Source organism: Notolepis coatsorum (genome assembly GCF_963971535.1).
Source record: "Notolepis coatsorum genome assembly, chromosome: 18".
Classification (NCBI taxonomy): domain Eukaryota; kingdom Metazoa; phylum Chordata; class Actinopteri; order Aulopiformes; family Paralepididae; genus Notolepis; species Notolepis coatsorum.
The window spans coordinates 23,226,712-23,250,455 of NC_140182.1; the positions used below are offsets into that span (position 1 = coordinate 23,226,712).

The following is a 23,744-nucleotide window of genomic DNA, read 5'->3' on the forward strand; positions in this document are numbered from 1 at the left end:
GCTGGGGCATGGAGACTAACTCATGGAGACTCTCACTCATTGAGCTGGGGCATGGAGACTAACTCATGGAGACTCTCACTCATTGAGCTGGGGCATGGAGACTAACTCATGGAGACTCTCACTCATTGAGCTGGGGCATGGAGACTAACTCATGGAGACTACCTCATGGAGACTCTCACTCATTGAGCTGGAGCATGGAGACTAACTCATGGAGACTCTCACTCATTGAGCTGGGGCATGGAGACTAACTCATGGAGACTCTTACTCATTGAGCTGGGGCATGGAGACTAACTCATGGAGACTCTTACTCATTGAGCTGGGGCATGGAGACTAACTCATGGAGACTACCTCATGGAGACTCTTACTCATTGAGCTGGGGCATGGAGACTAACTCATGGAGACTCTCACTCATTGAGCTGGGGCATGGAGACTAACTCATGGAGACTCTCACTCATTGAGCTGGGGCATGGAGACTAACTCATGGAGACTAACTCATGGAGACTAACTCATGGAGACTCTCACTCATTGAGCTGGGGCATGGAGACTAACTCATGGAGACTCTCACTCATTGAGCTGGGGCATGGAGACTAACTCATGGAGACTCTCACTCATTGAGCTGGGGCATGGAGACTAACTCATGGAGACTCTCACTCATTGAGCTGGGGCATGGAGACTAACTCATGGAGACTAACTCATGGAGACTACCTCATGGAGACTCTTACTCATTGAGCTGGGGCATGGAGACTACCTCATGGAGACTCTTACTCATTGAGCTGGGGCATGGAGACTAACTCATGGAGACTTTTACTCATTGAGCTGGGGCATGGAGACTAACTCATGGAGACTCTTACTCATTGAGCTGGGGCATGGAGATCCTCCTCTTGGCCTTCTGCACCATATTGGCCTGGTTCCTCAGGCTGATGTGGATGACGGAAGGCGCCAGCTTGCAGGGCTCCCCGTCCACCTGCATGGGGATGGGCTTGTAGGTGGTCAGCGTCACCTCCTTACACTGGTGCAGCCGCTCGCCGTGACCCCCTACCTGGAGGGTCGCCTGAGGAACGAGAGTGTAGTGGTGACATGTTGGCTACAGGACAGGTGTCTTCTATGGTTCATTAGGGTTGGGTACCGTTCACATTTGAACCGATACCGGTACCCAACGGTAACTTTTTTCTGTACTTTAGTCTCTAAAAATGTAATCTACCTACCTCAGTTGTAAAAAAAAAAATCCAAACTTCAAATTATTTATTATCATTATTATTTATTTATAACAATTTGTTAATATATATATAATATATAATATTGCAGCGAGCGTTGTCTGCATCTAGCTTTGTAAAGTGTAACCACACTTGCGACCGTTTTCGACTTGCCATTGCCCCGACTACTTTGTTGTTGAATAAAGTCAAATCCTAGGTAAGCATGTATTGTGCGCGTGACATGTTGACATGAACGTGCGGCCCACTTTATAGGTTTCGTTACGCGGTAAACAAAAACTTTGACGTCATCGGACTTAAACATTGTTTTAAAGAATTTTTGTGAATCTGTACTCAGTAGTACCGACATGATTCGGTCGATACCCTTAAAAGTACCGGATTCGGTACCCATCCCATTATGTTCTCTTCGGCTTGTGTGATCCCTCATTATTACCCATCTCTCCTGCTCAGACCCTCCTCTCTGTATATGCAGAGTAAACCAGCATATCAAATAAAATCACACAACTGGCCACATAGGCTCTGGGACTATCTGCAGCCTCTGGATATTACAATTAAAATGAACCACAACACCAGAGTTTCTGACTGTAAATTAGTTGTTAAAAATGGAGATAAAAAAAAAGTTTAAATCCAAATAGCTGATACAGTGTTAATATAATAACTGATGAATACTGTGTTAATATAATAACTGATGAATACTGTGTTAATATAATAACTGATGACTACTGTGTTAATATAATAACTGATGAATACTGTGTTAATATAATAACTGATGACTACTGTGTTAATATAATAACTGATGAATACTGTGTTAATATAATAACTGATGAATACTGTGTTAATATAATAACTGATGAATACTGTGTTAATATAATAACTGATGACTACTGTGTTAGCAGTATCTGTGGTACTGAACTCCCTTCAAAAACACTAAAAACTATTTCAATTCTGCTTTCTATTTCTGATCATATATATATATTAAGGCTGTCAAAGTTAACGCGGTATTAACACAATTATATTAACGCCACAATTTTTTTAACTCGCGATTAACTTTTTAGAAAAAAACTAAAAATATATATATTTATATTTTTTAACAATTTTTTAACTATTTTCTTTTACTAGACTTCACTCAGGTGTATTATTGATACTCTCATTGATACTATGTTTGTTTCTGACTCAAAGTGTGTGTGTGAGAGATAGAGAGGGGGGGGGGTGAGAGAGATGAGGAAGGGGCAAGAGAGGAAGAGAGCTGGGAGAGTGTGTGAAGTTATTTTGTGCATCACTCTGTTTTGAATTTGATGCAAATTTGCAATGCATGAGGGTCATCCTTTTGTGTTAAATGGCTGCATAAAGCAAGCATTTGTTGACTCTCATGTTGATAAGAGTATTAAAACTTGGAACGTGAAAAAGATCTGTTTAAGGTAGATACAAAATTTAAAATGAAAATACGATTAATTTGCGATTAATCGCGAGTTAACTATGGACAATCATGCGATTAATCAGATGAAATATTTTAATCGTTTGACAGCACTAATATATATGTAACGGTGCGGATGGTACCGCAAAGCGCAGTCACGAAGGACTTCAGATGTTGTGAAGTGACTGGGGTGAGTAGTGGTGCTATGGGTTAAACCCACTCTCATCCTCAACAGACACGTTACAAAGCAGTGAATGCACCTCTTGGTATAGCGGTCTGTGCTGTTGCCTGCAGCGTGGGAGACCCGGGTTCGAAACTCCCTCGGGGCATCGAAATTTGAGGTGACGATATGACAACCGTTATAGTTTTTTCCTCTTCTCTCTTCTTTGTTCCTCTGTTCTGATTGTACAGTACTTGTTCCTTTCCTTTGTGTCTACATTTAATGTGTTTTTGTTATTTATTATTATTATTAATAATAATAATTCTAAGGGAAGGCGGGCTCTGTGGAGCTCTATCCACAATATTCATGGCAGACATCTTGGTAGGCGATAGTTTGATGACACGTCATGACAACACTATGGATAACAGGCGTTCCATCAGAAAAGGGTGAAGGTCGAGGGAACTCACCAGGGAGGTCATGGTGAACCCGATGACCTCGATGCAGCCGTCGTCGTGGCGCTGCGGTTCAAAGTCGTTGTGCTCGCTGGGGTGACCCCAGGGCACGGTGCCGGCACAGTACCTGTGGTACAGGTTAGGTTAGACCATACAGAGCTTACCAAACAGTAACAGTATCTGTGGTCCAGGTTAGGTTAGACCATACAGAGCTTACCAAACAGTAACAGTATCTGTGGTGCAGGTTAGGTTAGACCATACAGAGCTTACCAAACATTAACAGTACCTACTGTGGTACAGGTTAGGTTAGACCATACAGAGCTTACCAAACATTAACAGTACCTGCTGTGGTACAGGTTAGGTTAGACCATACAGAGCTTATCAAACAGTAACAGTACCTGCTGTGGTACAGGTTAGGTTAGACCAGTGCTTCTCAAACTTTTTCTGTCAGGCCCCCCTTTGGCGGACCAAAATATCTTGGTCCCCCCCCCCCCCCCCCCCCCCCTCGCCCTCGCCCCAACAAAATAGTCATGAAATGGGCCATGTTTAAATTTATTGAAATAACACCAATATCGTGACCTTTCAAATTGACAACACCTTCCCTCACGAGAGCCACCTTGCCTCGCTGTGAAACAGCACTGCAGAATGGTCAGCTCCCATCTCCTCACACAGCGCAGAGAACAGGCGCGCTTTCAGGGGTCGGGTTTTGATGAAATTTACCACGTTCAAAACCTCATTCAGCTCAGGGCTAAGCTGTCTTGACGCTGGCGCCTCTCTGTGAATTTACAGTGCGTCCATTGCGCGTTTGGCGAGACCCCCTTGATGAGCGCCTGTAGCCCCCTCCTTTTCCCTGCCATGGCCTGCGCACCGTCAGAGCAAAAACCCACACAGTTCTCCCATTTCAGTCCATGTTCTGTCAGGTAACTGTCAATAATTTTGAAGAGCTCATCAGCTGTCGCTCTGTTTTTGACATATTTGCAGTGACTGGGAATTTACAAAGCGAACATAGGAAATAAGCAAACAGTCTTTATTGCTGTCAGTCTTTGACAAGGCAACACGCATGTCATCCTCAAAGCTCAACTTGGCCCTATATTTTGTTTTCAGAGCTGTCATGGATGAAAAGCCAGCTTCACACAGATATGTGGTGCTGAATGGTATCAACACCTTAACTGCTGCATCATGAGATACTTGGTACTCAGCACCACACTCTGAAACTAGCTCTCCAGGTGGTATCAGATGAGATTTCAATGAGTTCTTCCAAGAGTTTGGATGGAGATGTGTCAGGAAGCTTTGTCTCAATGTTGTCTGTAAAGTTTTTTTTTTATCGAGAGTAACTTGGTGATCTTTTTCTGTGTTTTATTAAATAATGATTTTCAGATTGAGAAATGGTCAAACTTATTCAAATATGGTATTTTCATGGAGAACAGTGCAGCTGCAACAGATAGCACTTTAGTGATAATTTTCTGTAATCCAAAAAAAATACACGCCCCCCACTTTGAGAAACACTGGGTTAGACCATACAGAGCTTACCAAACAGCAGCAGTACCTGTGTTACAGCTTAGGTTAGACCATACAGAGCTTACCAAACAGTAACAGTACCTGTGTTACAGCTTAGGTTAGACCATACAGAGCTTACCAAACAGTAACAGTACCTGTGGTACATAATGCAGTTTAGACCTGTACATACAGAGCTTACCAAACAGTAGCAGTACCTGCTTGTTTCATGACAAATGCAAATGTTTCTGACTGTAGGAGCACTTGGAATGCTGGTTATTATATCCTAATCTAAACTAAAGGGTTTTTAAATTCTGGATTAAAAAGTGGCGTATAAACATTTGTGGTTTCCTTGAAATACACTGAATGTGTGATGGTGAACAACATCCATCCCTTGTTCATTTAACATTATAATGTTTGGTGGCTAACACCAGCTCTACTGTTTGGTGGCTAACACCAGCTCTACTGTTTGGTGGCTAACACCAGCTCTACTGTTTGGTGGCTAACACCAGCTCTACTGTTTGGAGGCTAACACCAGCTCTACTGTTTGGAGGCTAACACCAGCTCTAATGTTTGGTGGCTAACATCAGCACTACTGTTTGGTGGCTAACACCAGCTCTACTGTTTGGTGGCTAACACCAGCTCTACTGTTTGGTGGCTAACACCAGCTCTACTGTTTGGTGGCTAACACCAGCTCTACTGTTTGGAGGCTAACACCAGCTCTACTGTTTGGAGGCTAACACCAGCTCTACTGTTTGGAGGCTAACACCAGCTGTTTGGAGGCTAACACCAGCCGTTTGGAGGCTAACACCAGCTGTTTGGTGGCTAACACCAGCTGTTTGGTGGCTAACACCAGCTCTACTGTTCGGTGGCTAACACCAGCTGTTTGGTGGCTAACACCAGCTCTACTGTTTGGTGGCTAACACCAGCTGTTTGGAGGCTAACACCAGCTGTTTGGAGGCTAACACCAGCTGTTTGGTAGCTAACACCAGCTCTACTGTTTGGTAGCTGCCATTAGTGCTAATGCTAGCCGACAGCAAGTGAATGGTTGTGTCTACAGAGACACTTCCCGCTGTGGGGTGGACCAGGAAGACAGGAAGACGTTGTTAATGAATAACTTGCCTGGGGATGTTGAGGAAGAGAAGACACTGTAGCTTGAGCTCCTGGACTTTGCCGGTGAGGTCTGTGCCGTCACACTGAGTCCCACAAGAGACACGGAATAAAAAGAAAGAAAATATCATGAGTAGAGAGAATATGATGCTCGTTAATCCAAAAAGCTTCTATATTCCTCGTTGCTGTGCTGTTGTAGGACAGCAGGTGTTTCGAAAGATTTGAGGTGGTATTTAGTTCCACTCACTCAATGATCCAACAGCGTTGACGGTTAACTCTGACATGTCGATTCTACCCAGTAGGTCGGAGGATTCTACCTGCCTCCATGAAATACATACGGTAGCCTGAGTGAAGAAGACACACCAGTGCTGTTTCACCCTTTTACTAAGGCTTAATGACAAGCCTTCAGCGCAGTTTGGATAGATTACAGATCGACAGTGATGTTCTCGTCATATTTGGTCTTCACAAAATCTAAGTAACGTGGAGTACCAAGTTTAATTGTATTACTGAAATTGAGGTAGTTAATTCATAGCTGTGCCACAAATAAACAACACTGTAGCCCATCAGACATACTGTAGCTGTGCCACAAATAAACAACACTGTAGCCCATCAGACATACTGTAGCTGTGCCACAAATAAACAACACCCCATCAGACACTGTAGCTGTGCCACAAATAAACAACACTGTAGCCCATCAGACATACTGCAGCTGTGCCACAAATAAACAACACCCCATCAGACATACTGTAGCTGTGCCACAAATAAACAACACTGTAGCCCATCAGACATACTGTAGCTGTGCCACAAATAAACAACACTAGTGTAGCCCATCAGACATACTGTAGCTGTGCCACAAATAAACAACACTGTAGCCCATCATAACATAGCTGTGCCACAAATAAACAACACTGTAGCCCATCATAACATAGCTGTGCCACAAATAAATAACACTGTAGCCCATCATAACATAGCTGTGCCACTCACCACGACTTTGATGTGCTTGGCCAGGTCTTTGGAGCTCCCGCTTAGAAAGTCTGAAAAGGCGGTCTGAAAAACACGTGTGCAAATATTATGAGAGAAACGATGTGTAGAATCTATCTGAAGAGTCTCTAAAGCAAACAAAATAACTAGGTAAATCTAGCAGACAATGCAAGGCAGCGAGAGGTTACTAAAACACTCACCCCTGCGTAGAACATCTTGTTCCGAAAGCGACTGCTGAACTTCTCTGGGTTGGCCTCTACAGAGAGAAAGAGATACGCGCTTAGATTCAAGTCAAGTGTTCCTTTATTAATCCCTTTGGGGAAATTCGGGTGTCATAGCAGCATGTGGAGGGGGGGGGGGGGTACGGGCAGAAAGGATAATAACAGCCATAGTAATAGTAATGGAGTAGAACATAATAATAATAATAATAATAATAATAATAATAATAATAATAATAATAATAATAATAGTGGAATGGCAGAATATATCAGTCAGTAATAATAGTGATGATAGTATACATGGTACATAACGTAATAGCTCACTGCACCAGAGTCTGTGCAGGGTTTAGTAATAAGAGTCAGACAGTCCTAACAGTGTTTAGTATTAAGAGTCAGATAGTCCTAACAGTGTTTAGTATTACGAGTCAGACAGTCCTAACAGTGTTTATTATTAAGAGTCAGACAGTTGTAACAGTGTTTAGTTTAAGAGTCAGACAGTTCCAACAGTGTTTAGTAATAAGAGGCAGACAGTCCTAACAGTGTTTAGTATTAAGAGTCAGATAGTCCTAACAGTGTTTAGTATTACGAGTCAGACAGTCCTAACAGTGTTTATTATTAAGAGTCAGACAGTTGTAACAGTGTTTAGTTTAAGAGTCAGACAGTTCTAACAGTGTTTAGTATTAAGAGTCAAACGATTCTCAAGTTCTCCAGCCGTTAGTTCTCCAACTATTGGCAGCAGTCCATGCCCACGATTGTGGATCCTGATGGCTACTGGCACAAAGGAGTGGCTGAGGATATTAATACATGACAGTGTATTGCACGAACATACAGCAACGCCATTTCTGTGAAAATACGACTATAATACTGCATTAATGTACCGACCTCTGGACTCGTGGAATCCTAGTGTGACGTGTGCGTCGAACCCCAGGCTGAAGTAGTTATTGAAGACGTCGATAGGGAGCTGAGGGACAAGAGAACTAGATGGTACAAAAACACCAACAATGTTTGACGCATCTCTCATCTAGTGTGATTGTGGTTGTCTAGCTAGCCTAGCTTAGCACAAACGAATGGAAGCGGATACGAACCACCAGCCTCGCTGTCTTAAGCTAGCCTAGTGGTCCGTATTCGCTTCCATTAATTTGTACGAAGATTCAGATTCAGTACCTTTTACAGCAAAAAAAGAGTGAAATTCACATTGTAGTTCCTTGACCATAGCAGCATCCAATATAATATAAATAAACTAGTTTATTTTAATATAATATAAATAAACCAGGCCATCAGGATGCTCAATGACAATGACACTATGTAACAACCCATCATCTACACTCACTGCACACACATCCACATGTACACACCTACTTTAAACAAACACTCACCTTACCACTCACTTTACTCACGTTAGACACTTTAACACACTTTATATGTATCTACTGTATTAAAGAGATTTACACTACATTCATACCTCATTTGCACCCTACCCTAAGTTTTGTACGTCATCTCATTTCTGCATTGTACCTCACTGTTACTCATTTTACTCTGTATTGTATATTGTATATATGTATATTGACTGAACATTCCTTTACTTACTTCTTAATAACTTTATTTTTTACTTTATGTAGCACACTCTCAGGGGCTCATACAGAAACAAGCATTTCATCATAAAGTATTCTGTATTTTATTATGACAAATAATAAACAAACTTGAACTTAAACTAAAATAAAAACAGCACAGCTCAGACGCGCTGGTGTGGACTCAGACCTTGTCCGTCTGGTGCTCGTCCTTGTCATCCTGCCGGGGGGCGTCTGGGTTGGCCTCCACCTGCAGGTTCCAGCGGTCCAGGTGCACCATGTTGCCGTCCTCCACGTGAGACAGGATCTTGGTCACCGGCTCGTCCGTGTAGCCCTGGACAGAGAGGACAGGAGACTCAAAAACCAGTTTCTTCTACGGTAAAATTAAATGGCTGCTTTTTTATATAGCGCTGTTATCCAAAATGCTTTACAATTTGTTACTCACATTTGACCCATTCACTCACACATTCACACACACACCGACGGTGGAGGCGACCATGCAAGGTGCCAACCTGCTCATCTGGAGCAATTGGGGGTTAAGTGTCTTGCTCAAGGACACATCGACACGCTGCCCGGGAAGAGCGGGAATCGAACCGGGAACCTCCGGATTGCCAGATGACTGTTCTACCTCCCGAGCCACTGTCGCCCCTGTTACGGTTACTCTCCTCTTGGGAGGCATAATGACTTTGACTAGTATATACAGATTGTTGTTTGTGCAAAACTCATCACCAGAGCACCCTTTTCCACACTCTTCCCCTGGAGAGGGAAGAATTGTTATTCAATATAGACACATTTTAAGGGTTTGAATGCATGTGGAGGGGATCTTTAAGAAGCCCATCTGATTTGTTGCAAGTCTCTTCAGCTTCATCCAAAAAGAAAACTGCACCAGTGTTTTGGTTTATGACAGATTGAAAGCAAGAAAATGCAAATCAGTGTTTGTTAGTACGATGTTAGCGGAAGTCAACGAGGGGGGGGGGGATGCTTGAATATTGCTTAGTAACAGCATTTCTGTTATGAGTCACCTATGCGTCACCAGGAACTACGTATAGCTTTTCCTGTTGAAATACAGTACATTCATGTAGTGTTGGGGGGGGGGGGGGGGGGGGGGGGGGGGGGGGTAAAGGGCAATAACATCACTCACCACCATTTTGGTCTCTAATAAGCATTAGATTTAAAAGAGGTCATTCTGCACAACTGCATTCCTCTACAGAGAGACAATTTTACACCGTTGATTAATCAACTAAATCCTATGACTATTAAGATATTTTTTATTCGATTCAAATGTATTATCATTGTACAGCACAAGTACAGTACAACGAGGTTGGCATCTAAACAGAGTGCAAATGTAACAGTAAAGTGCATTAACAGATATATAGTGTGATTAAATGTAAGCAAGTGATTCAAATGGAATAAATATAATGAAGCTACTAAGTAATATGCTAATCTGTATGTACAGTATTATTAAGAACAGTGTTACAAGTATAAATACTAAGGCTGTCAAAGTTAACGCGGTATTAACGCACAATTCTATTAACGCCAGACTTCACTCGGGTTGTATTATTGATACTCTCATTGATACCATGTTTGTTTCTGACTCAAAGTGTGTGTGTGTGTGTGTGTGTGGTGTGTGTGTGTGTGTGTGTGTGTGTGTGTGTGTGTGTGTGTGTGTGTGTGTGTGTGTGAGAGATAGAGAGAGAGAGGGGGGTGAGAGAGATGAGGAAGGGGCAAGAGAGAAAGAGAGCTGGGAGAGTGTGTGTGTATGTGTGTGTGAGAGAGAGAGGGGGGTGTGAGTCCTCAGCCCTTGTGTGGGTGAATGTAACAAGTTCCTAACGTTTTCTTTCCCCTATTATTTCATGCACACTTTATTCATTGTTTTAAATTATTATTTTCTTTTACGTTATTTTGTGCATCACTCTGTTTTGAATTTGATGCAAATTTGCAATGCATGAGGGTCATTCTTTTGTGTTAAATGGCTGCATAAAGCAAGCATTTGTTGACTCATGTTGATAAGAGTATTAAAACTTGGAACTTGAAAAAGATCCGTTTAAGGTAGCAAGAATTTTTTTTGATTAATTTGCGATTAATCGCGAGTTAACTATGGACAATCATGCGATTAATCAGATTAAATATTTTAATCGATTGACAGCACTAATAAATACACTATGGTATTAAGTCATACTGGCCAGTGGTATACCTAATAAGAGTAAGTATAGGATAGATACAGATATAGTATATACAGTGTGTACTACTACTATATAACTACTATATAAATATACTGTATGTATAAACAGGAAAATATGCGAGAATATAAACCTACAGATACGATACCTACGATAAATATATACATACAGTATATACAGTATTATTGTACATGGCTATCATAGTGTTATATGGGTAGACTATAGTTTGAGGTAGTTATAGACAGTGAAGGCAGTAGATAGGTACTGGATATGTGGCTACTCACCCCTCCCCAGTTGAGGGTCCCTACTGGATATGTGGCTACTCACCCCTCCCCAATTGAGGGTCCCTACTGGATATGTGGCTACTCACCCCTCCCCAGTTGAGGGTCCCTACTGGATATGTGGCTACTCACCCCTCCCCAGTTGAGGGTCCCTACTGGATATGTGGCTACTCACCCCTCCCCAATTGAGGGTCCCTACTGGATATGTGGCTACTCACCCCTCCCCAATTGAGGGTCCCTACTGGATATGTGGCTACTCACCCCTCCCCAGTTGAGGGTCCCTACTAGATATGAGGCTACTCACCCCTCCCCAATTGAGGGTCCCTACTGGATATGTGGCTACTCACCCCTCCCCAGTTGAGGGTCCCTACTGGATATGTGGCTACTCACCCCTCCCCAATTGAGGGTCCCTACTGGATATGTGGCTACTCACCCCTCCCCAATTGAGGGTCCCTACTGGATATGTGGCTACTCACCCCTCCCCAGTTGAGGGTCCCTACTGGATATGTGGCTACTCACCCCTCCCCAGTTGAGGGTCCCTACTGGATATGTGGCTACTCACCCCTCCCCAATTGAGGGTCCCTACTGGATATGTGGCTACTCACCCCTCCCCAATTGAGGGTTCCTACTGGATATGTGGCTACTCACCCCTCCCCAGTTGAAGGTCCCTACTAGATATGAGGCTACTCACCCCTCCCCAATTGAGGGTCCCTACTGGATATGTGGCTACTCACCCCTCCCCAGTTGAAGGTCCCTACTAGATATGAGGCTACTCACCCCTCCCCAATTGAGGGTCCCTACTGGATATGTGGCTACTCACCCCTCCCCAGTTGAGGGTCCCTACTGGATATGTGGCTACTCACCCCTCCCCAGTTGAGGGTCCCTACTGGATATGTGGCTACTCACCCCTCCCCAATTGAGGGTCCCTACTGGATATGAGGCTACTCACCCCTCCCCAATTGAGGGTGCGGGCCAGGTCGTTCCCGGTGCCCAGTGGAAGAACCGCTACGGCAGGCTGTGGGTTGAGCTGCAGCTCGTCCAGCACCGACAGGATCCAGCCCACCTGGGGAAACACACGTGATGCAGTGAGACGGACCACTGTGGGAGCTTTCAATGGAGACATCTGTAACACCGAAGATGGCGGCACCAACGAAAACCACTTGCTACAAAACAAACATTCAAGAAAATAATTAAATGTGATGTGAAATTATAATCTACTGCATTTTGAGGTGAAATGTGAGTTTTAAAGATGTTCTAAATCAGAGGTGGGCAGCCATGTCTTTTCCATCGACTGGCCGATCTGAAGGGGCCTCTCGGTCAAGCTCAAAGAAAGATAGCCAATCACACTCTGGCTTTCTGTTTTCAACGTGAATCCCAACTAATCCCTGTCCAGTGTGGCTCTTTGGCCCGCCTCATTCTCTCGTAGCCCTGGGTCAACCCTCTGGGAAGGAGAGAATGGCTTTGCTGCAATATATTCACTATCTTGTGTTGTGAACATCCTGAACAGAGACATCTGTCTTTCTTTCTCATTATTTAACATCTTAACACATTGTGCGCCAAAGACGACTTTACTTGTTATTGCCCGCCAATCGTTGAGCGCCAACAACGAGTTAACTCGTTTTTATGATCGTTATTTCCTTTATTCGCTATTGGCATTCATAATTCATCCAGGAAGGCTCCGGGAGCCAGCTGGACCCTGTCTGATATTGCAACGCCTCAATACCGCCGCCTGGTGGATTTTGGGCGAGTTGCACTCCACTCTAAACCGGATGTGGCGCTCTGTGCATCAGGGAAAAAGCTCCGGCAGAGCTATCTTGTAACGTGGATCAAGATACACACTCGAGTGCATGGGATCGCTTTCGAGACGCAAGAATCAATATGCTTTCGGCATTTATTGCGTCATACAAACGGAAAATGGATCTAGCAGATCGACATCAAATAATTGGAAGTTTTTCTCTCCAGACGCATCGGCCACAGGTAAGAGGAATTAGTGACAATCAAGGAATCATAAACGACCCCCCCCCCCCCCCCCCCATGCATGATGAAGCATAATGCATAGTGATCATATGCATTTGAATTTTTTTTATAGCGTGTATAGGAACGAAACGCCAATCGATTATGTATAATACGCGTCGGGCTTATAACGCACATTCTAGGAATTACTGCTATACACTCTAAAAACACTTATATTCACGACGGTACTAACACGACAATGTATGAATGGAAAAATATAACATTTCCACATCCGGAACGATAGATACCCAATGTTGAATGGGCCATAGTAATGTCGATATAGCTATAATATTTAAAAAGTTATAGCCCTGCAAAGAAGGTGAGCCACTCCATAGGGTTACAGCACTGGCAGAGAGTGGTATAAGATGGGCATACTGCGTGGCGCAGAATGTGTTAAGAGAATCCGCCTAAAAATAATACCTAAGTAAATGGAAGATTGCTCCACTTCTACATGGACCATTTGCATGTTCTTGGTATCTAGGGACATCTATGGCTCTCAGGGAATGTATTCCCAGTGTCAGAAATATTGTGTCGGTTACTAGGCTTGAGTAAATTGTAATGAACCAAAGGAGAATATCAATGATATTTTTTACATTAACACATCAACTTTGACGGTGAATAACAGTCTTATTATAGCCAAGTCGCACATCTATGGATCGGGCCAAATCTCCTCTTTCCAATGGCAGAGTTCAGTACCACCAGGCGTGCAGCAAGAACCGTGAATGAAATCTACTGCAAGTACAGTTACAGTTAGGTAGAGATGGATTTATGGTTTTCGGTACAGTGGGGGAAAGTTTGGCTTTCCATGTTCCACTCAGGGGTGATGTAGTGTGCAGTAACTAATTGTACTTGTAGGGTTGTCAACAAATATTATATATTGAAATGAATAATCGACTTAATAATAATAATTATATTAAATTGTGAAAAAAACAGCCCCCAGTGGGCGGTCGTTAGTGGTTAACATACCGTTGTATTCGTTCGGTACACAGACGTTCGGTACGGTACGGTACACACTGAAACGGTTCGGTACGGATACGTGTACCTTTACAGCCCTAGTGTTGTTATGCATACACATTCTAATATAAAATATACAGAAGTCTACAGTATATATAGTATATCACACAGTAATATCACACAGTAATATGATCGTGAGTATTTTACTCACAGTTCCATCTCCACCACAGGCCAGAATCCTCAGGTTGGGCACTTTGCCGTATAGTTCTAACCTGGAATAAAAGACAAAGCCAAGCGTGTCACTAACGACCCGACAACAGCTACTCATAACACTTATAATACCAGAGCTGAACATACCGTACTCATAACACTTATAATACCAGAGCTGAACATACCGTACTCATAACACTTATAATAACAGAGCTGAACATACCGTACTCATGACACTTATAATACCAGGGCTGAACATACCGTACTCATAACACTTATAATACCAGGGCTGAACATCCCGTACTCATAACACTTATAATACCAGGGCTGAACATCCCGTACACAGGGCTATAGGGGGGCAGGGCAGCGCCACTATGACAATACGCCAGCACCTTTTTGTTTTGCAGTGAAAACTTGGGGGCCATCTTAGAAAACAGACAGGGCGGCCGTCCCGGGTTCGACTCTCGGACCCGGCGACCTTTGCCAAATGTCTTCCCCCGTCTATCCTCCCATACTTCCTCTCTCTCTCTGCCGGACTTGTCCGAAAAACCAATAAAAATAAATAAAAATAAAATAAAAAATGTATAAATAAATAAACAGACAGTGTCTGATACTTGACTGTCCTCTCTCTGCTCCACTGTGTGGTGTCTGTGTTCGATGTTAAAACTATTGTGTAACCTACACTGTACTTAAATAAATAACTTAAATTTTTTATTTTATCTGGAATTAGGGTTGCAACGATGAGTCAACGTCGGCGACGAAGTCCACCGTGAAATGTTGCCGATTTGCATATTCATGGTTGAATCATCGTATTTTACTTAGTCTTTGCAGAAATATTCTAAAATCCTTAAGTCTTCTATAAGATATTCTCCCCATCTCTAGTGTGTGTGTGTTGTGTGTTTAAATATACTATAGGCTACTCTTTTTTACATGGATTAGGCTAATTAGCTTTAACAATCCCGATTCCTGAGCCTATTTTATTCAAAAGGAAGATATTAATTTGCATATATATATTTTTTTCATAATCGTATCTCCTGTGCTGGCACAAGCACTACCATAGCGTGGAGTGGAGAGATAACACATAATAACACATGGAGATATACTAAAAAGCTATTTATAATTTTTGGCCAGTAAAGAAATCTCTCTGGCTAGATACATTGTATGTAATGATAAACAACGTCATAGTAACTGGTGGGTGTTATTATTATTTCAAGATAACAAAGTAGCTATATAATGATGGATGGATAAAAAGCAGTAATGGCATGTAGGTTACTCGCCCTACTCATATACAGTAGGCATCCACATTACACAGCATTTACAGACAAATAAACTTCATGGCTCATCTCCTACTCTGGGTATTCAGTAGGTGGTGTCAGAGAGGCAACTACAAATGTGACCTATGGATCTAATTCAAATTCTGGTAAATTAATCACTTAAATTAATAATTGACAAATTAATCAATAACAAAATAATAATTATTTGCAGCTCTATTTGGAACTTACCCTTGTGTTCGCTATTATATTGAATGTTATGTTTTTAAGTTGCAGGAAGTTACAGCAAATTGCCTTCTTTATTGCCCCCCTTCGGACCACCCCCTTGTTGCAACTCAGAACCATCTTGTTTGGAAATCATGGAGAAAGCTCTGCGCACATATCACGCTGCAAGTCATATAGCAAGATACTGCAATACTATAAACAGTGATATATTTCAATAATCAATAATAATAATAGCGATTTATTGCAATATACTGCAATGCTATAAACAGCAATATATTGCAATATACTGTGATACTATAAACACAGCAATATATTGCAAAATACTGCAATACTATAAACACAGCAATATATTGCAATATACTGCAATACTATAAACACTGCAATATATTGCAATACTATAAACACTGCAATATACTGCAATACTATAAACACAGCAATATATTAATAATAATAATAATAATACATTCGATTTATAATGCACTCTATATCTGGAAACCAAGACTCAGAGTGCTACAGACTAAAAACAGACTTTAAAAACATTAGGCAATTAAAGAAACAAGACATAAAGCATAAAAAGGGATAAAACACACAAGGCATGTATAATATATTATATTATTATTATATTGCAATTTTATAATGTCAAAATGGTATATAGAAAACACCTCAGTATAAACAAGAAAAACATTTCCTTTCTTTGTAGGATCTGCCCACAGAGATGAGCATTTCTTAAAATGTCTTAAAAGTCTTACCCCTCTCGAGGGCCTCCATGTGTCAGGTCAAACACCTGTCGGGGGTTGAGGTACCACATGAAGGACTGGATGATCTTGGCTCCCTGATGATTAAAAACATTTCAATAACAAAATGAACATGAGATCAAGTACATGCATTATGAGCAGGACACAGTGGATCCAGTTCACCCCCACAACCCAAACACCCAAATGCTAAATCAATGGATACTCCAACTATTGGTACAAGAAGCCATTGTGTTTTTAGCCATTTGCAATTCATCTTTTGTCACAAACTGGGAGTCATCCCGGCCACGGCTGCACGTGGAGGCTGACAGGGTTAAATACGGTTGTTGTTGTTGTTGTTCTTCTTCTTCTTTAGAGTTATTAACACTTTGAATGCCAGCACGATTCATCGCTTGAATGCCAGCCTTTTTGGACTGATTTTCAAAGATTTCATGATTTTCGCGGAGCTATTTCTATATTCTATATTATGGCTATGTGTCTAATACGCCCGTCGCTTATCAATGACTTGCTTGGAGTAAACATGTACGAAGCGGATTTTTTTTCATCAGTACATTTCCGTTTTATACAGTTTTGAAAAACGGACGTTTTTGGAAATTACTAGACAAAGAAAAAGATTCCGTGATAATAGCTCTTTACTGGAATACACACAACACGTTGTCATTTTCCGGCTGATTTATGAATCGTTTTCAAATAAACGCTAGATTATCGATAGTATATGTGTACTTATGCACGCTAGAGAAGCGGGCTGAAAAATCGATTATCTATGCCCTGCCTGGTGCTAACGCCGCACACACACATACATCGGGGACACGTTGAGATATATGTGAAAAATACATCCGATTACCCCAAGACTGGTAACATGGATTCCTTACCTCACATCAGATGTTCTGCAAAAAGATTATTCCAATTCCTGATCGCCATTCCAAATATCGATCGCGTTCATTGATCCAACGTTAGGTACTCGAAACAGATAATCCACGCTGCTCCGAGTGTCCACAATGAATCCAATCGTCTCCGGTTACATGCCTGAGAAGTAAAATGTGGATTCCGGGTTTTTTTCTCTCCCATGCATTCCATTGAGTCCAATCCAATGGGTGCATTACCATCCGGGAGACGATAGGGGGCGGTATTTTCCCTGTTCGAGCTCATAGACAGTCCCAATGATAACGTGAGGCTAGATTGATGAAAAATTTATGGATATCGCTAATAAAAGCAATAACGATTAAATAGCGAGATTTCTCGTCCCTGGCACTCAACGCATGGCATGAAATCACAAGATTTCTCGTGGCTGGCACTCAATGTGTTAAGAGTCTCCTGTTGTTAATATGAATGGAAACCATTGCATCCCATGTGTTAGGAACTGTGTTGGTGTACCTGGTTACCACCACTCTTGGGGTTGACGAACACAAGGAGAGGCTTCATGAGTTGCGAGGGAATGGGCTTGACGATGAAGGGCTTCCACCGCCCGTCTTGGAGCTGAAAAACACAGACATGTACAATGGCTGTACAAAAACTGAGACTGAAAATCAAATACGCTTCTAAACCTGGGGGGGGGGGGGGAGACCATATTTTCAGGTGGCTTAGATTAGAAACTGAGATATTGGTAGATTAGAGATAGATTGGTAGAGATTTACATTCCGGCCAAATTGAAGATCCAAGATGTATTTGCAGGAAGTGGTTCCTAACAAAAATGGAAAGCTATGGCAATGGCCAGCATTTGGGGAAAAGATGGTGATTTTGTCCAAAAACTTCCACATTAATTTGCTAAACTGCCCAACTAATGGGTATTACGCTTTCTACTGAACACACAGAGAGGAAACTGGTATCTATCCTCTTGTCCGACTCTGGAGAAGACAATAAGTGCATTTCCAATAATGTTGGCGTGTTCCTTTAAGGGTAAAATAATCCCATCCAGATTAGAAACACCACAGTCAAAGAGCTGGCCGTCAAGTCAAGTCAAGAGTTTTAATTGTCACGGCATACAAGTATACAATGAAATGCGGGTGGTCTTGCCCGCGACGATGTGCAATACAGTGGTACAACATATAATAGAATCCAATAAAAATACAGTGGTACAACATATAATAGAATCCAATAAAAAAAAAACATTGTGCAATAAACAGGTAACAGGTAACATGGTGTGACATCTCGGTATCTGTACATAGTATTTACAGAGCATATAGGACATGCTAGGTAGCTTTAGTAGTGCAATACACTGTTCCTGTTATACTAATTTAAAGTGGCCTTTCCTCTTGGCCATAAGTGTGCGTGGCATGAGTGTGTGCCCGCTCGTGTTAAAGTGGCTGCTAGTGTGTGAGCGTGCACAGCGTGTGTGTCGTGTGTGTGCTCGTGTGTGCTTGTGTGTGGATAGTTCAGTTTCTGTGGCACTCAATGTTCATTGTTCAAGGCTCAACAGGCACTAAGTAAATACAAGGACTAATGATTGCAATGACTGCTTGGACAGACACATCTGGAGGATGAGCACAGTAAACACCAGAGGTCTTTCTGGAATGACTGCTTGGACAGACACATCTGGAGTAGGGCTGGGCGATTAATCGAAATAAAATCGCGATTCATAGACTGATGCAATCTCAGTTCTAAATTACGACAATTTATTTTATTTAAAAAAATATATATATATATATATTTTACTTTTTACTTAACCTTTTTAAATGATGTCAATGGACCTATCTCAAACCCTGCCCTCTTTTCTTGATCCTCCAATCACAACTGTCGCTTACCTCGGACAAACTTTGGTAAGCGACAGTTGTGATTGGAGGATCAAGAAGAGAGGGCAGGGTTTGAGATAGGTCTATTCTGACTGGAGTTATTTTGTATGTTACAAGCAGTGATGACACAGATTACTTGTAAAAAAATAATCTGATTACGGATTACTCCTTTAAAAAGTTATCTAGTTACTTTACTGATTACTGATTAAAGTAACTTAGTTACTTTGAAAGTAACTAGGTTACAAAGTCGTCGTCGTCCCCCCTGCTGCTGCCACAACATAAGAATGACAACAGTTTTTTTTTTGCTTTATTGAAAGTGCATGATGTCATCAATCATGATTGGCTGCTCAGACAGGTCATCATGAGACGTCATCAGCCATCAGGCCATATAAGGTCACAGCTGTCCACCGCTCAGGCACTCTAGAACAGTGGTTCCTAAAACTAAATAAAATAGAAAATGTATATAATATAATTTTAATAAAAAATGTAATTATAAAACCGTTGTGTAATATAAAACATGGTATTATAGTTTGTTATTCTTTCAAATTAGGCTTATCATTATGGGTAAATAGTGGCGCTTGTGCGTGATGACAGTTTTAGTGACGCACCTGCTCCTCTGCTCTGCACTTACTACCGTAAAAGCAGTGGCTCAGCAAGCGAAATCTATTCACTGCTGCATCCACAGGAAGGCCCTAGCTCCCACGAAGCGGTAAGAACTGTCCATTGAATTCACGGTTGTTTGCAGCTTTATGCGATGAGATGGGCAGTGATCACCGGCAATTACTTCTCCACACCGAGGTCCGCTGGCTATCGAGAGGAAAGTTGCTTGCACGGCTCTATGAGTTGCGTGATGATGTTTTTACTTGACTCAAAATGTGATCTTTCACATAGTTTCTGTGATGCTCAGTGGCTTGCCAAATTGGCATACATGGCAGATATTTTTGAGCATTTGAATGGACTCAATCGGAGTCTTCAGGGGACTTTTTTTGCTTCTGCGAAGCAACATCACCCGTCTCATTAGGTAAGTGATAACGTTATCCAGTCTCTCTCTCTCTCTCTACCTCTACCTCTCTCTCTCTCTATCAAATCCATTCTGAGACAACGGACTCAGTGCGTACTCCGCAAGTCGTGCGTAACATGAATCTCTCTCTCTCACTCTCTCTCAAGTAGCCAAATTACACTATAAAACGAACTGGATAGTTGATTTACCTTCATGCTGAAGCCTTCGTTGGGATACCGTAATGTGCCATGAGTTTCCATATAGTGTCTCTGTCTAGACCAGGGATCAGCAACCTTTTTGACATGGAGTGCCTGTTTGAAATATAGTTGTAACTAGTGTGCCTCAACAATATTCCATGCATCGTAATTTATTTTTCTCATAATCAGGTATTTTTAATGATAATTTTTACATTATTACATCATTATTGTTATTGTTATTATTAACAATATTATTATGATGGTTGTATCAACCCTAAATCTGAGTTGGGGGGGGGGATGCAATGCAGACAAACAGCTGCATACAGTGCGACCATTTCACTCACATTTGCCCATTCATTTTTGGACACATCACACACCATCGGTGTGTGTACTGTACGTGTGCTGTCATAGCTCCACCTACAGGCCTAATGGAGAACACCAGGATGTGAATGGAGGGTGAATGTGAGGTATATCATGTAAATAAGTTTTGATTGATCGCAAGACTACACTGTAAAAAAAATAATAATATTAAGTTACCAGAACTTAAAAATGAGTTCAGTTACTGTGCATTAAGGTTCAGTTTTCAATCCATAATAAGTTAACAGAAAAATAAGTACACAACCACATTATTTCAACCTAATAAAACTTTGTTTATTGTCATTGTTTTAAGAACACAAGTTGACTTGGTAATACTCACATTTTGAGTAAAAAAAATGGCTTTTAACATGTGCAATGTTCAATGAAATAGAAAAATAAATAATAAAATGTGTTGATTAATCCCACTGGTCACAATGGTGACCGTAATAATGTTTTTGTTATAAGGCTCTGCAAATGTTACTGAATGATGTAGCAATGTATTTCCAGCTAAATTGAAATAATAAACAAATAAAGGGTCTCAATTAAATATGTGGTAGTAAAAAGAACCTGTGGGAGGATTTCAACAAGATAAATGCGACAACAGTGCAAAATATTTCACTATAATATTTCAAAGCAAAAAAAAAAAAAAAAAAATTATATTATTTTTTATTTTTTATTTTTTTACTGCTGCCCCTTGTGCCTATGCAAATGCCCCCGCGTGCCTAGGGTTGCCTACCCCTGGTCTAGACTGTCGAATGCTTTGTGGAAGTCGATGAATGTGAGGTGGAGAGATGTGTTCCATTCCAGGGTCTGTTCTATGATAATGCGGAGGGTGGCAATGTGATCTGTACATGATCTGTCCTGTCGGAAACCTGCTTGACAGTCTAGACCAGGGGTGGGCAATTATTTTTCCCGGGGGGCCGAATGAGCAACTGAAAATATGTTGGGGGGCCGGGCCAAAATTCCAAACTCAATTATGCATAATATAAATTTTATTTCTATATAAAAAGCAGTAAATGGCATTGTTTTGACCCCTGGTAAGAGTGTATGTTATTATTTGGCAATTAAAAGGTGAGGTTAGCTTTCAAAAATATAATTTATTCAAATAGAATTTATTTCCAAAATGATAAACAAAATGTGAAACATTAATAACAAAGGGCATTTTGAGTTTCATATACTATTGAAACAAGGATTTTCTTAGCTTTCTAAAGACATCACATCATCTTATAGCAAAAATAAACAAGACATGTCACTGAACTGTGTAAAGAAAAGTGTCCCAGTTGTGTAGCCTTTTTTACTTTACATGCCTATATTAAACATTTAATGTTTTCAGAACTGTGCAAAAAAAAGAAAAGAAAATATCAAGTGTCCCATTTCACTTGTTATATTTCCACATTTTAGTGTTCTTCAGTTCTTTTTTTTTCATTCAGTGTGAGAAATCCAGTCTCTGTTGAGCTTGAACAAGTCCATCAAAGTCAGGTTGCATGTCTGAGGTGGAGATGCGAAGCACAGCTGCCAGATGTTCATCAGTGAGAGAGGATCTGTACCTGGACTTGGTAAACGTCATGACTGAGAATGTCTGTTCACATATGTAGGTGGATCCAAAGAGAACCAACATCTTCTGAGCATGTCTCCTAAGCGTATACTGTGCGTGTGAACGTTGACATGGAAAAAAAAAAAAAAAAAAAAAAAAAAAAAAAAAAAAAAAATTATTATCATGTAATCTTTCGCGGGCCGGTCAGAATCATCCCGCGGGCCGTACAATTCCCAGGTCTGGTCTAGACAGAGACACTATATGGAAACTCATGGCACATTACGGTATCCCAACGAAGTTCATAACCATCATCCAACACCTGTACCTACAATCATCCTGCAGAGTAATACACAACGGCCAGCTCACAGACAGCTTTACAGTAGAGACCGGAGTCAGACAGGGCTGCCTACTGTCCCCTTTCCTCTTTCTTCTGGCAGTCGACTGGATCATAATAATAATAATAATGGATTGGATTTATATAGCGCTCTTCATGACACCCCAGTGACCCCAGAGCGCTTACAGAGTACATTATTCGTTCATACACAGTCATACCGGTGGTGGTAAGCTACAATTGCAGCCAGAGCTGCCCTGAGGCAGACTCACAGAAGCGTGGCGAATAATCATCGCCTACGGCCCCTCCGACCACCACCAACATTCATTCACATGCATACACATTCATACGAGGCAAGTAGGTTAAGTGTCTTGCCCAAGGACACAACGGCAGTGGGATGGACATGGGCTTGAGCGGGATACGAACCACCAACCCTTCGATCATTGGAAGACCCGCTCTACCCCTGAGCCACGCCGCCCCACAAACCACAAACCGAACAAACCACAGCCGAACAAAATCTGGGCATTCAGTGGACAATGTGGTCTCAATTAGAGGATTTAGACTTTGCCGACGACATAGTCCTCCTCTCACACACACAAACACAAATGCAGACCAAACTCACAAAACTTGCCACAATTGCAGCTACCACAGGACTACACATCAATAAAGCAAAATCAAAGGAGATGAAGATGAACCACAATTTAGAAGAGGCCGTACAACTGGACGGAGAAGCACTGGACGAGGTGGACACCTTCACATACCTGGGAAGCATCGTGGGGAAGGACGGAGGTAGCGACAAAGACAGCAAAGCAAGAATAGGGAAGGCAAGAACAGCATTTTTAATACTGAAGCAAACATGGAATTCAAACCACATCTCGACAAAGACCAAACTCCGCATCTTCAACACCAATGTCAAATCAGTTCTATTATACGGAGCAGAAACATGGAGAACAACAAAAGCAACCTCAAACAAACTGCAAAAGGGCTGGGCGATATAACGATAAATATCGCGATATATTTTAATAATCGATATCGAATATCGAAATTAAAAAAAAATCGAAAAATCGTTTTTTTTTTTTTTTTTTTTACCTGCAACAGGGCA

The 23,744-nt window shown here is 41.6% G+C and overlaps 1 protein-coding gene across 3 annotated transcripts in view; it reads right to left on the reverse strand.

Annotated features, from left to right (window-relative positions):
• The window catches only part of dgkzb (diacylglycerol kinase, zeta b), a 189,632-nt gene that overhangs the window by 56,464 nt on the left and 109,424 nt on the right, over positions 1–23,744 (reverse strand). For all 3 annotated transcript variants that reach the window (XM_084334853.1, XM_084334851.1, XM_084334852.1), the window contains exons 10-20: positions 17,869–17,970; positions 16,492–16,574; positions 14,248–14,308; positions 12,019–12,132; positions 8,799–8,942; positions 7,923–8,001; positions 7,023–7,078; positions 6,826–6,888; positions 5,854–5,927; positions 3,253–3,364; positions 852–1,051 (exon numbers count right to left, since the gene is read on the reverse strand). In XM_084334853.1, coding sequence (XP_084190979.1) covers positions 852–1,051; positions 3,253–3,364; positions 5,854–5,927; positions 6,826–6,888; positions 7,023–7,078; positions 7,923–8,001; positions 8,799–8,942; positions 12,019–12,132; positions 14,248–14,308; positions 16,492–16,574; positions 17,869–17,970 — 1,088 coding nt within the window. The remainder of the gene's footprint in view (positions 1–851; positions 1,052–3,252; positions 3,365–5,853; positions 5,928–6,825; positions 6,889–7,022; positions 7,079–7,922; positions 8,002–8,798; positions 8,943–12,018; positions 12,133–14,247; positions 14,309–16,491; positions 16,575–17,868; positions 17,971–23,744) is intronic.